Source organism: Terrapene carolina, unplaced genomic scaffold (genome assembly GCF_002925995.2).
Source record: "Terrapene carolina triunguis isolate 2854851 unplaced genomic scaffold, T_m_triunguis-2.0 Scaffold96, whole genome shotgun sequence".
Classification (NCBI taxonomy): Eukaryota; Metazoa; Chordata; order Testudines; family Emydidae; genus Terrapene; species Terrapene triunguis.
The window spans coordinates 170,308-185,399 of record NW_020664447.1 but is presented as its reverse complement, the minus strand read 5'-3'; the positions used below and the strand labels follow the sequence as shown (position 1 = coordinate 185,399).

General features: G+C 40.9%; 1 protein-coding gene across 1 annotated transcript in view; it reads right to left on the bottom strand.

Annotated features, from left to right (window-relative positions):
• Positions 1-15,092, bottom strand: part of PIK3C2A (phosphatidylinositol-4-phosphate 3-kinase catalytic subunit type 2 alpha) — an 88,364-nt gene that overhangs the window by 36,362 nt on the left and 36,910 nt on the right. Inside the window, exons 7-13 of the mRNA XM_024202174.3 lie at positions 14,646-14,725; positions 14,445-14,508; positions 10,911-11,054; positions 3,094-3,136; positions 2,794-3,007; positions 2,579-2,701; positions 590-757 (exon numbers count right to left, since the gene is read on the bottom strand). Of these exons, the coding sequence (XP_024057942.2) occupies positions 590-757; positions 2,579-2,701; positions 2,794-3,007; positions 3,094-3,136; positions 10,911-11,054; positions 14,445-14,508; positions 14,646-14,725 (836 nt within the window). The remainder of the gene's footprint in view (positions 1-589; positions 758-2,578; positions 2,702-2,793; positions 3,008-3,093; positions 3,137-10,910; positions 11,055-14,444; positions 14,509-14,645; positions 14,726-15,092) is intronic.

The window sequence follows — 15,092 nt, the reverse complement described above, 5'->3', positions numbered from 1 at the left end:
ACATACATACATACATACATACATACATACATACATACATACATACAATCTACTGTTCACCAGATCCTATGCTGGATGTCAGTGGACTGCCTCAAGGATGCTCTCCTATTATGCTACAAATTGCTGCCACTCTGAAGTACTGCTACCCACTGTGGTCTCTATTTGGGAAAACTAGCATGTAAATAACAAGAAGTCCGGTGGCACCTTAAAGGCTAACAGATTTATTTGGGGATAAGCTTTCGTGGGTAAAAAAAACAACACTTCTTCAGATGCTGTGGGTGAAATATGAACAGTCCTTGATTATTAATATCATCCAAACAGCCTATCAACCCAATCCTACTAATCAGTCAGTCTGTTAGGAGAATGCAGAACCATTTGAATAGCAGCATCTTATAAGCAGATTTCTATTTACTGTTGATCCTTCACATCTAATTAAGAGTAACTTCCAACGCAGCACTGTCTACAAGTCTTACCTTTGTCATTCTATTAAAAACAATGACAAAGAAACAGCTTCTGCACTTGTGGGGATCTAAATCCTTTTATACGCCCAAGTCATTAGTTAAAATAAACACACATTTTGGATGCTTACCGTCTAAAGTCAAAAAGAGGTAAAGAAATTTGACCCAACATCTCTGGGCCCTTTCTCTGTTTATTTGAATCAGGTGAACTTCCACTATTTTGATTTAATATTCCAAACAGAGTAAGACACAAGATCGATTCCAATGGCAATTGTGAAATCTGGATGGGGAAAATGATTCTGTAAAATAAAAGTATGTTAAAGAAGACAACTCAGAAGAAAAGAAAGCATTAGAATCTTAAAAGGAAGTTACAATATATGTTAATGCTTTTTGTTCTCAAAGGAAGTGAATTGGTATTGAATGTTAATATGCAAATTTCATTTATTCACACGCTGCATCACATCTCTAGTGTCAGTAACAATTTCTGAAGGGTGCAAGGCAACAATCCTGCATCATATCTAAGTTCAAAAGTACCTCTTAATGGACGAGATTTCTTGTGTAAAATTACATGTTCTTTCCAAGGAGCTGGACTGTCTAGTATAATTAATTTTTCCACTTTTTTGGCTCACTATCAGGGCCTACAGATTTGGTTTAACACCTCTACTTTTCTAAGTTTAATATTAAAGTCAAGCTTTGAGACAACAGGTTTTCCATCCAAACGAAGTGCTGTTTCATGTAAGCATTTACATGTACTGAAATGGCACACAAAGTAGAACCTTCAAATCTTGCTGAACACTAATAAAATTCAATGGACAGAGTAAAGTTCACACTATTATTTTTCCTGCCTTGAAGTATTCTTTAGTTTTATTGTAAGGTCAGTTTTATATGCCAAAACCCTACACAATTCCTACATTAAATGGCCTGGAATTAGCCTGAGAGACCACCTGTCTCTCAGAGATACACTGCTCAGTTACCATCAGCAGACGCGCTCAGGTTAGATCCCTCAGTATAACAGAGGGCAGCTACTTGGTCATTCTATATAGAGTGTCCTGGGGAGTTTGAAATACTGTTCTGCCCTGGTGTAAAATAGGTCAACAAAATCCTGGCTACTTGTTTAACCTGGCCTTTGAAGAGATAGGGAACTAAGGTATAGGCAGGTGTGTAGGTTTGTAGGCATTTGGATTACAAGATGTTGCCTAGAAGAAGTGGAGAGTTGAACTGTGTATTTAAATTTATAATTTTAAACAAAGGGAAAGGTGCTCAAGCCTATGTCTGGGCACTTATTGTTTTAAGTGTGACAGGGGGTGGTGGGGGTGGTACTGAAACACAAACAGTGTATGGGTGAGGGGAGCCAATTTTTAACCCCCAGGATTAGAACACTATCAATCCAGAGTTTTCCTCTTGTATTCCGCCCCCCACGCTCAAAATCTAAATTAGCTCAAGGACAGTTAAACATTCTCCCACACAGAAGATAAGATTTAATAGCAAAAAAGTCTGATTTTCTTAAGTGAGCATTTAAAGAGTCTGCCTTCCTGCCAGTGACAGCCCTCCCATCTAAGATTATTTTTAGAATGACAATATATGCACAACTGTTGTCATACATTGCAAAGAAGTGTTAAAACACACTGCTTGCATTTAAGTGAAGATTATCTTATCACTGAAAAATGCTTAGAGACTCCAATGAGAAGGCAAGCTTCCAGAGTACTTACAATACCGTAACAAGTTTTTCCCTCCCTAGACATTCAGGCCATAATTGAAGAAGCCTTTTTCCTGTTTTCCTCTTTATAGGTGCAAAGTGTGCCCACAAAAAGGGAGGAGTTTTTTAAAATGTAAGTTTTCCAACAGTTTATAAATGTGAACAATCAGCATATTAGTAGAGAGCATTTGTTTCTTACCTCTACCCCCACACTTTTTCAAAATTAGCAGGGTAAAGTGCTACTCTAACCCAGACAGTATTAACATGTCAGACATTTGTGATCACAGAAAGTCTAAGTTTACTAAGGAGTTCAACAGAATTAGCATCTTACATAACTCTATTAGCTAAGTATAGTTAGAAAATACTATAATTAAAAGATACAGAAATATTTTAATGAAGGAGCAGAAGTACTAAAATTACTTACAGTTCATCCCATTTAATCAGATAGAAGAAATTCTTATATGTGCCAACCTTCTTGGACTGAACGGGTTTAAACAAATCTTTTCCATTATGGGTCAGAGAGCAAACCAAGTAGTATTTTTCATAACTGGAAAGGAAAAGTCAATATGTTGAAGCAGGAAGAACAAGAGATGGATAACTGATTTGTAAAAAGGGACATTAGTTTAATAAATTACTCACTTTGACACCCAACCGGTAAGAATTCCATGAGCAGCAAATATTGTGAATTGCAGGTGCTCTGTGGCAGTCCATGCTTCCTTAGTGCTTCTATTATTTTTTGTTGCAGAATTGCTGCTACTGCAGCCTGAGTTTAAGTGGAGGTGAAGAAGGGCATAGACTGCTGCAGTCAACTGGTCTATGCTCACTTGCACAGGGTTTTCAGGCTGCAATGAACCTAGATTATAATACATCTTTAATGCGTATCTTCCTAAAACAACCATCTGAAAACTATTCTGAAATAAGATTAAAAGCTTTACTTACCAACTGAACTGTTGCTAGTGTCATCACTGGGCTTTAAGGACACCTGCACAGTAAATTATGGCAAATTTCAGAAAAACATTGAAGCAGCTTACATCTAAATAATCCCCAATTGCCATTCTTCTCAATGACAAGCTTTGTAGTTTAAACACATTATGATTACCTGAAACACTGGGCTAGATTTAGGCTCACACTTTGGTCCCTTTGCACCCTTCTAGCCCAAAAAGTCCATAAAAGCTACCATATGTGAATATCTGAGGATTCATATTGAGTGATCAAGACCAGAGCAAACTGCTCTGGCAAGCCACAATCAATGTAACAGCTGCTAGAGGACCATTAAAAAAAAATCAGTAGTGCTGAGGATGCTCTAACTTACACCAAGGAACTAGGGGAACACAAAGGTGGTATACAGATCAGCTACTCCAGAGGAAAAGGACTGTTATAGTCAATATACCACTGCTAGAAAAAAAACTGAAATACAATAGTCAAGATGTTTCTTTTATTTGATATGAGAACTTATTTCTCAAACTATACAACAAATTTAGTGTAAAGCATGAACTTATACACCTAGGGAGCACCAAACTTTTTCAAAAGTGTATTCTATCAAAAGTATCTTTACCATACAGCTAGCCTCTACATTTTATTTTTTTGTTCGGTGAGTAACTGATGAGACCAACTAGAAGTCAGTGCCTTAATTTTTCCGTATCTGTTCCATTATTCCCTTTTAACAATTTCTTGTGTAAAAAGCAACCTGTATAATATGATGCAATACCTGGATGCTCTATCTTCCATTACACCACTGTCATGTCATGAAGGGGTACTGCTGTAGCATAAAGAATGGAAAACCTCTTACTGATAACTTCCTTTCTGCTAGCAGCACCTCACACAATTCTGCATGTCTGGCCTGCTTTCCTCTCTCAGCAGCTCCGAGAAGGATCAGTGTTTTGGTGCTCCACGGTCTGGTCACATTACCTCTGCTCTTGCTGGCTGCCAGATGAGTTATTCCCAAGCTATGAAACTTGCATGACAACAAGTATTCCAGAGACAATGAAATAACTGTACCTTAGACCAAGACAGCCATATGGTAACAATGCCACTTAATATCTGACCCTGGACTCATGAGCCATCCAGGCTGGCTAGGGCTATGGGAGACGCTGCTAGCAGAAAGGAAATTAGTGGTAAGAAATTTTCTGTTCTGCAGCTCTGTCTCTCCCACAATTCTGCAAAGCAGTGAAACAAGTTTGGTAGGAAAGAAGTACCCTGCCCTTTTTGTGAGCTCGCTCAAGTCTGTATTATTTCTGGGCTACTGCCTGCAGCACTTTCCTGCTAAAGGAGATCTCTGCAGAAGACAGAAGGGCCACCCTGCAGTACTTTGAAGGCGTTAGCTGTAGACCAAGTGGCCCACTTTGCAAATTTCCAAAGTGAACAGACCTGCTTGTTCCACCCATGAGGTTGCTATGGATCTCATGAAAAGCACCTTGATCCCTTTGGGACAGGAGCCTCTGATGATCTGTAGGTTTCCACAATACACAGTCTAATCTACCTATCAATGGCAGACTTGGGGTATGTCTACACTACGAAATTAGGTCGAATTTATAGAAGTCGATTTTTTACAATCGATTGTGTATGTCCCCACTTAAGACCATTAACTCGGCGGAGTGCATCCACAGTACTAAGGCTAGTGTCGACTTTCGGAGCGTTGCACTGTGGGTAGCTATCCCACAGTTCCCGCGGTCTCCACCGCCCATTGGAATTCTGGGTTGAGCTCCCAATGCCTGATGGGGCAAAAACTTTGTCGCGAGTAGTTTTGGGTACATGTCGTCAGCCCTCCTCCCCCCTCCGTGAAAGCAATGGCAGACAATCGTTTTGCGCCTTTTTTCCAGGGTCCCATCCATCGGACCCGCTCAGCCCGCTGCCTGCCTGGACGATCGGAACCCAGGCCGGCAGTGGGCTGAGAGGGTTGGCGGACAGAGCCCCAGACCAGCAGCGGGGTGAGCGGCTCAGCCCGCTGCCGGTCTGGGACTCCGTCTGCCGGCTCCTGCCAGCCGGGGTCCCGCTCAGCTGGCAGACCTTGGTGAGGTCGATCAGGGGTGCCTGGACAGACATGGCTATCTTCCTCTTAGAGCACCGAATGGGAGTGACTCCAGGTCATTCTCTTCTTTAAGTTTCGTCTCATGGAGATTCAGTCCTGCCTGGAATATCATGCGAGCTGGAGGCCTCTGCCTCAGGCTGCTCTCCCAGCTGGCAGTACCGCGCAGTCGCACCTACTCCAGCCTGCCCCTTGCTCCCATGGCTCATGAAGCCTGGACAGTAGTAAAGAACAGGTCAACTTGTGGAATGACAAATCCAGAACGAAGGATTGCACTCTATGGGCCACGTTAAGATTACTTCAGAGTCCTAGATAGCATTAGTCCCTAAAAAAGGCTTCATGAAAATTTCCCCCCGCCCCTAACAAAAATGTTAATTTATCAGAGCAGCTGAAAAGGTAAGGAACCCAGGACTATAACTTAGAGAGAGCTTCCATATTATTTAACTCATAATTGATATAATTCAAAGTAAAATTTCACAGTGTGGTCTGTTCTAAGACTAAAAATGCAGGAGGGGAGTCAGAAAAAGGAACAGTGGCCTGTTTCTGCCCGGTTTCGGACTGGGGACATTCTGTGTGTTAGGTGAACGTGATCACCACTACACTATGGGGCTTTTTTTTTTTTTGCCACAGACTTTGCCGAATGCACAGGAATGTTTTCTCTAGCTACAGAAGCTACCTAATGCAATGTCTATATCTACGGCCTTCCTGCTCACAAAGTGGTCCTGGTAAGCCTCCTGAAGTTCTAGAACAAGAAAAATTCCTGGATGGAACCAGAGAATCTTTCTTGGCACTGATTATGAAGCCATGTGCCTTGAGGCGAGTCAATGTCTGAGACACGCGCCCCTGTGCGATGCGGATTGTGATGGAGCTCTGATCAGGATGTCATCCAGGAAGGGGGTGAGTTCCCTGTGACCTGATTCTGGCTACTGTCCCCAACATCCTTGTAAAAATCCTGAGAATCCAGGACAGGCTGAATAGGAGTGTTCAGTACTGAAGTTTCCTGCCATAGGCAAACCCCAGAAGTCTGTGATAGCATGGCATGATGGGGATATGGAGATAAGCTTCTGCTAGATCTACTGAAGTCAAGAATTCCCCTCCCCATCCTCCAGGCCAGGAATGACACTGTAGAGGCCAGGGTCTCTATCTGAAGCTTCATTTCCTTCATCTACTCTGCCTTTTGAGGCAGAGAATGGCTCCGATAGCTCCCTCCCTGTCCCCAATGGGATTCTGTACAATGAAGATGATGAAGTAGAACCCAGAGAACCTTTCTTCTGAGGAAACACACTATCACTCACATATCCAGAATATGAGATATTTTGTTCTGGATCAGACTGTTTTACAGGGTCAGTGGAGCTGGGTGACTGGATGAAGAACATATGAATGAGGTGAGCATCCCTGGCTTGCTACTTCCCTAACCCACTTGTTGAGGAAAACCATTCCTTTAGGAAATGGGAAATCCTGCCTCCTAGTTTCAGCTCTGGGCACAGGTCTGTGCGATCCTTGTCACAAAGTGTGATTTTGGCAGGGCTGAGGTGATCTCCATCATTGGAGATTTTTAAGAGCAAACACTTGTCTGGAATGCTCTAGATAATTCTTAGTCCTGCCACGAGTGCAGGCGACTGGACTAGAGGACCTCTCGAGGTCCCTTCCAGTCCTATGATACTCAGACTGAGGCTCACAAGTGGCTCGCAAGAGGCTCACAAGTGGCTCTTTAATGTGCCTCATGAGGCTCTTTGCAGCACATATTAAAACACTGAATTAGTTAGTAAAAGCATCCTGATTGGTTATGTTATTAACCAACTGTAGTTGATAAAATAATAACCTGGTCAGTCACTTCGCTGAAAATGAAATAATGAATTCACACTACTGTGGCACTTCTGGGTAATGCTGATGGCTAATTTGGCTCCTGACTACTGAGGTCTGAGTATAGATGCTCTGGACTTTTCCCCAGACCTCGATTCCACTGTTCTCCCCTGGGGAATTTGATGTCTGTTTGCTGGCACCTCTGTGAGGATAAGGAATGAAAGGAGTGCCTCTGACAGCCTAACTATGTTGCATTTTGTCGCATTGTGAGCCATCACCTTATGCACCTTCTCTCAAAAAAGGATGGAGCCTGTAAACCTGGCCAAGCACAGACCTGCTTAGTGAGTATCCACCTTTCAGGGCCAGAGCCATGGCTCAAGCTGTGAACCTCACTACATCTATTGAGGCATCGGCTACAAATGCTATTGCTAGGGAAACTTTCTTTAAAGTGGAGCCAAAGCCAGAGTGATCTCTGTTCAAGGGCTTTGAGATCTTCCAGGCAGGAAAGAAATGCTCTTCCAAAGCAGATGGTCACCAGGATGGTGGGAAGGGAGGGGGCACAGGAGCCTTCAAAGCCCTTTTTAAGAGTGACCTCCATCTTTCTATCCAGGAGTCCTGAGGGCAGAACCCCACTGCTCAGGGAAGAATCCTATCCCACTACAGCAGTGTCACCCATTGGTATCTCATCGATAGACCCTGTCGATTCTTGAATGTTATAGAGCCTGACATCGCACTTATTAACAGGCTAGCCCTTATCAGGCTTGTTCCTTTTATCCCTAATCACCCCCTGGAAGGTTTCAGAGCCAGACAGCTCACCTTCATCAGTAAAGGAGTGGAAGGAGGACGATGACAACAACTTGGATCTCCTGGATTTTTGTGCTTCTTTCCTTTTTAGATTTTTTTCCCCCCCTCTTCACCTTTTTAGAGCACTTTGGAACCGTAGCTCTGCTGCCACTTTGGTAAGGCCTTTTGCAGCTTGTCTTCCTTTGGCCCTGGAGCCCTCTTGAGAGGTCCGACTCAGAATTCTGTCCTGCTGGGTCCCATTCCCCCTCAGATCTCCTGGTCAGCTTGGGAATGAGGGGGACTGACTAGAAGCTTTGATTTTTCCCCAAGGTGCTGAGGACCCACTTTAAGGCTGGGACTTCTGGCCCCACAAGCCTCCACTCTTTGTATAGCAGGGGTCCACTGGGACCCACCTGAGTGGAGTGATCAGGGTCCTTCTTGCTTTCAGAGCCTCTCCCTGCTCTGCACTGGGGTTCCTGGTCCTTTCCTCCCCCCATTAGAGTTGCAGCTGCCTCAGTGGGTAGGGGACCCCACCTGCCTATCTGACTCCTAGCCCCAGAGTTAGGGATGGAAGGCTGGGCACAACTTGACATCTGCCGAGCCTGGAGAAGGCTGCCTCACCTATAAAGCACTCTTTGGATTTAACCCGGTGCTTTATCAGTTGCTCTGCCATGCCTGGAAGGGGCAGAGGAGACAGCACAGAAATGCTGCAGCAGAGGCTCAGGGAGGGCTAAACCAAGCCAGGAAGAAGAAGAAATGCTGCAGGAGAACATTGCTCCCACTGTGCAAAAAACTAGGCAGAAAAGTTAAAATATGAGAAAGGGTGGGAGCAAAAATAATAAATAAATAAAACCCACCAAACCCCGCCACTGCCTGTTATAGAGGCAGAGAACGTCAGAGAAGAGCAGAGGGGGCATATCCAGACCACGTGGCACAAAAACACAGATTGGCCTCTGAGTTGCCTGCAAGAGACAGGAGAGCAGCCCAAGCATCCTCCAGAATGGTGGAAGATACTGGGCTGCAGAAATTGGGAATAAAATGCACAGGAATGTCACATGCCTAGACAAAATGAATGAGGGCTTGCTGGTCAAATTCCAACTCTAATAAACGCTCACCATGCAAGTTCTCCCTTAGTTTTAGTTTAGTATAGGCTTTCTTTTAAATTTCTTATCCTAAATCATCAGGTAAAGAGACTATAAATGATTAAGTAACTGACAATCGATCCCAGAGACAGCTAAATTTAAGACACGGATGAAGTGAATCTTATACACCTCATGCCTACCTCACAGGAGTGTTAAGAAGTTTTGTTATATACTTATTTGTTGCTGATATGCTCAGTCAGATAAGACAGTTAAGACTATAAATATAGATAAAACCTAAGAACCTTGTAGTTATCAAAGATCTTAAAGCTTGGAAAATCAGTTTCCACAAAAGAGCTAACTACATTTTCACTTACAGAGTGAGTGTCTCCACACTATTTATAAAACACTCAGAGATCCTGGGATGACAAGTGCTATATACACACCAAGCATTACTAAAACATGATTGTACGTATATTTTTATCCAAAGATCTATTGTTTATTGTTACCCCTTGACTTGTCGTAACTGCTAAACATTGTATGTAGAGTTTTGATGGAGACTATTAGAGAATTCCAATTAAATGCAATTTTTTCCTTCTCCAGAAGTGATTCACTTACCTTTAACAAGGGTAATCTAAGTAAATATTTATTGCAACAACAAACAAATAGAAGATTTTTTTACATTAAAACAGATTACAGAAGTACATTAAGTTTTTATTATGAAATCATGACTCCACCCTCTATATGTGAGGATTTTTACATTCTAAGGACCACGTTCATTTTCAAAGTTTTCTTTTAGGCTTTGGATCAAAGAAATTTTGGAAACTGATCCAGTAAGGTTTGGAGTAACAGTTTTTTTCTGTGACATTCCGTGGAGCACAGACATTTTTATGCAGATTTTCTACATTTCCATGCCAAATTTTACTTTTTAGAAGCAGTCTGAAGGGGACTGTCTGTGACTCCCTGTCTAGGCTGTTATAGTGCCTGAGAAGTTTACATTTGGTAACTGGTTGGTGAAATCTAAGTATACATCTCACAACCAATTTACAAATACTACCGCCATCACAATGGTGAACCCAGGAAGGTTGGTGCCAGTATGATATTAGCGTGGTGGAACAGCAAAAGGCACAGCTCTGCAAAACTCTGGCTTATGTTTTTGGCAGAGTTTTATTCCTTTCTGACAAAAAACGTTTTCCTTCTAATGAAGATCCCCTTTTGGTATAGTTAAGTCAGATCTTGTCAAAAAGTAAGCCAGCTTCACGGAAACAAACTGCTCAATTAAGGCAGCTTTTGAATGAGAATTTGCATCATTTGGGAGCATCTTTGGTCCCGGACTCAATATTCAGAGAAGATGGAGTTTTGAAGTGCAATTGGTAGTTTACACACTACAGACAAGAACACTGATCGTTGCTCATAAGAAAGGAAGAGAAGTTCCTATCACTGCAGAAGGGCATGAACTAATCATTAAAGCTTCATTTGAATTTAGTGCATCCACTGCCATGCACAAGTCCACGCAGCACATAGTCTCAGGTTCTTGTATTGTACCCACATAATATGTGAAAATATCAACACTCACAGTAATTTCAAAAACATTTAAATAGGAGAGGATGCCAAGAGTTCACCATCAAATATTCTTTTGAACAGACTGAAAAGGGAATTTTTTAATCAAACCTTCCACATTTGGTAGAAGTGTCCCTTTAAACTTTTTATTTTTAAAAATCAACCCTACTTAGAAATATTGCAGGAGGTTTCAGTTATCACTGCTTCTGAAATAACTTTTTAATAAAAACGAGGAGTCCTTGTGGCACCTCAGAGACTAAAATTTATTTGGGCATAAGCTTTCGTGGACTAGAACACACTTCATCTGATGCATGGGTTTTAGCCCACGAAAGCTTATGCCCAAATAAATGTTAGTCTCTAAGGTGCCACAAGGACTCCTCGTTGTTTTTGCTGGTACAGACTAACACGGCTACCACTCTGAAACTTTTAAATAAATACTGATAAAATACTTCTATCAGAATGCCATTGATACAATGTGTTCAAGTTCACATGATAAACATGCTTACCTCAGGACTTTTACTCCTTGGAAGATTAACAGCCCTCCTCAGCTTCTTTACAGAGTCTGTTATTGCTTGAGTTTCTACTCCATCCAGTGCATAACAGATTTTTCTTACAGCTTTGATTACATGATCTACTGCTTTCTGTTGGTTCTAGTGAGAAAAGTACACAGACAAAGAAAGGAAGAATTTTTATTATGTTTGCAGAAATTGAGATTGTTGCAGTCAAAAAAAAAAATCAAGATAAAATTTTAGAGGGGAAGTCAGAAAACAAAAAACCACAGTTTTGGACATTATCTATGGATATAGCTGCTCAGTTCCACTAAAAAGTTAAGTGTTTAAACTAAAAATCATAGTTTTGAAATCACATACGAGTTATGACATCAACTTATAAAGTACAAGTCAAGAATTTTTCCTTGAACAAAAAACTGCTTATGGCTCATTTACCAAGGTATGAATCACAGGCCTGGTATGGATCCTAGTATATATCCTCCCAGAAAGAGCTTGCAAGATTTCTAGCCATATCTTCCTTTTACATCTATATTTCACGGTACAGAGAAGACCAAATCTTCAGCTCATGTAAATCCATCAGCTCCAATGGAGTGTGATTCAGTGTGATGGAGGAATAGTATGAGTAAACCATGATTCTGTTCAAACGCAGACTTAATCCTCATTGTTTAATGTATGGCCCCATGCTTCAGACTTTACACTATCTAACCTCTCTTCTTATTGAGGTAATGGTCTGCAGAAACCTTACCTCAATCATTACACACCAAAATTTCTGCAACGAGGCAGAAGTGCTCCAGACTAGCTTCTTACAGCCTTGCCTCATCCACTATCAAAATTGGGCAGTGATTGAGACAGGAGTCCTTTGGGGCATAGGGAAGTGAGAATAGTGACTATGTAACTGAAGATCAAGTGGACACGCGTGCACGCTGGAGAACTTTGCTTAGTAGTAACCGTCATGGAAGCACACATGCCTTTTTGAACCCTCATAGCCCCTCCCTGGGGTACTTATGGGCAGTGCTGCCCCAACCCCCCTCAATTCTTTCACACTGAAAGCCAAAACTGGCGACTGATGCAGAAGGGATGGAGAGTCGGTTATGGAATACACATCTGCACCCACTTCTCGAAGAACAATTACAGCACAAGTAGATCATTTTTCTTTTTTGAGTAATTACAGACATGCATTTCACTCAAGTGAGTCAAGCAGTAATGGAAGAGGTGGGGCTCAGCGTCTACTTAAAACAACTGAAGAACTGCCTGTCCAAAGTTTGCATCTGATCTAGAGATAGTTGTAATAACATAGTGCTTGGTAAAAGTATGCACGAAGACCGGGTAGTGGCCCTGCACATGTCCAATATAGACAGATCACTGAGAAACGCGACGGAAGCCGCCTGGGTTCTCATCAAATGAATCAGTCTATTGTGGAGGTGTAGCCTGAGCTAGCCCACATGCTGTCATAATAAAGGATGTAATCCATGTGGAAATCATCTGTGTGCCTGACCCCTCTTCTGATCCACTCAGACACAAAGTTGAAGTGATGCACAAAAGTTTAGTGATTTTCAGATAGCAAGGATCATCATACAATCAACAAATCAATGTGCTGCTCATCTGCATTCAAATGAGGCTTAGGAAAGAGATACAGTAAATTTACTGATTGGTTATGGTGAAACTGTGAAACCACTTTAGACAAATTTTGGGTGTAGTCTGAAGGACACCCTGTCTTTGAAAAAACTGTGTATAGAGGCCTGGCCATTAGGGCCTGCAGTTCACTTAGTCTCTTATTGTTATCATATTCACAAGGAGAGTGTCTTTTGGCAAAAGGAAGGACAGGGGAACAAGTTGCTAAGTGCTCAAATGGAGGTCCCATGAGGGAAGCTAGCACAGTGTTACGATCCCACAAGGGAACAGCTTCTTTTACAGGTGGAAAAAAGGCAGACAACCCCTTTTAGAAATCTTCCATAGAGAGAAAAATATGGAATCCACTTACCTTGCTATTAATGGTTAACAAACTATTTGAACATAAAAATATTTACATTGTTTATGGAATTAGTTATCTGGCAAGGCCTAAGCAACTTGTTCACCAAGCTCAGGAAGACAAGAAGAACCATTTCAAAGATGAAGAAAATACAATACCTTCTTTGATAGTCTTTAAACTTATCAATAAATGATTAAGAATCATTTAAATTTAAGAAATATTTTTAAACAAACATAGAAAAAACAGCTGTAATCTGGATTAATTTAAAATGGAATTCTGACTCCTATTAAATTCTGATAGAACCATAAAGTCGAATTACAACCCTGTTGCTTACACATTCCCAGAATGCATATGCATGAGCTGAAGATGCTACCAAAGTCCTCACATATAACTGAGACAATGAAGCTGTCAAAGGATAATATTTGGATCCAGTCATGCCCCTGAAAGAGGTGCCTCTTCGATCCTTAGTAAGGCTATGAAAGCCAAGAATTTGGATACTAGCTCTTGGCATTCTTCTTAGCTTCATCTCATCCACCTCATCTCATTCAAGCCAGCAAACAGAAGCAGCAAAAAGACAGCTAAAACACCAAAGAGCAAAGAAACCACCACACTGCATCAAGAAGAAATAATCTTCCAGTTCAGCATTGCAACATGACATCACCGAGAATTCAACATTAGTGGTGAGCCCGAGTGTGTAAAAGCACTATCAGTAGATTAGTATTTACATATCACCTTAAAATAAATTTAAGGTTATAACTCAAATCTATTGTCGTTTAAGATACTAACTGTTTCTCCTGTTAAGCAAAAGATTGTTTAGACTATGTATTCCTGAAGAGATATAAGCTAATCTTAGTAAACAAAAAGAAACAGTAGGATTTAATTTGAGTACAAGGACTCTCAATTTTAATTAAGTTGCCTGTTCCAAGACTGTTCCCTACAGTGAGTTGATGAGTTTTTCTTAAACATTGCTCTTATAAATGAGTAATTCTTTAATTACCATCTAAATAAACCAAGTTAAATACTTCCTTCAGTTTCATAGGATTCAGTTTTTCATAGTTAACAAGTAGGAGTATTTTGCTTTTCTTTAGTCGTGCTGTCCTCTAAGGAATGGTAAGAGCCATAAAGGACTAAAATAATGGGAGGTGTCACATCTCTGAACTGGCAGCGAGATACAATCATTAAGATTTGGTCTATTGCCCTTATTTCTCTAGGCTATACATTTTTAGCACTTTGGGGGATAAAATTACTTGGAACGCAACGCTTGGAAAACCACACCATTTACCCTTATGGTTAGATGACCAATTATTTTAGTTGTGTGTGATGAGGAAGAGACAGGAAAGGAGATCTGAAAGCCTAGAACTTGGGATCTGATTTTAACAGGGAGAACTGAAAGACCTTGTTAGTTCTTAGTTTTTTAAATGCCATTAGTGTTTTTGTAACTCTCTCAATACAAGAAGGTGAGAGAAGACGCATATAAAGAGTACAAGATCATTCTTATGCAAGTTTTAGTATAGCACTAATTTGAAGGAGAATTTGTACTAGAAAAAAAAAAGGTATCTTACCTCTTTTTTAAGAACCATGTCAGTTTGAATATGGTAAGCCTCTAGGAGCTCTTCAACAGAATGCCTGGAATACATGATTAATTACTGTACAAGTGGAAGTTCATACTATACACCACCTTCTCACTAAAGGCAAATATAGTAAATTGTTCGAAAATTTAGCAGAAGACTACTTGATCATGAAGGCTGTAAATTACATGTTACCTTGAAATATTTTCTCTGAAAGGCTTTTCTGTTTTGTAGAGGTGTTTTGTTAAATTTGTAGGTGTCCTATCATCTTCTTCCTAGTAATGAGAAAATATTGGTAATTCAGTCAGTATTTGACATGAAAAAACAATTCCCTTAATTCAAGTTATAAAATGTAAACAAATATTTTAGATACAATATTTTTAGATGCAAAGACTGTAAAAAGCAACTGGGCCAAGATGTTTAAAAATGGATGCCTAAAGTTATGCTGCTAAATCCATATTTAAAGCACCTAAATAAGTGACGCAATTCTCAGAGACACTGAGCACCCAACAATTCCCATTGATTGCATCCAGCAGCTCCCACTGCAAAAAATGTTTTCCATCTGAGGTCCTCAAAGTACTTTGAAAACATAAATGAAACCTCAACATCCCTTTAAGGTAGGGAAAGTACAGATTGACCCCT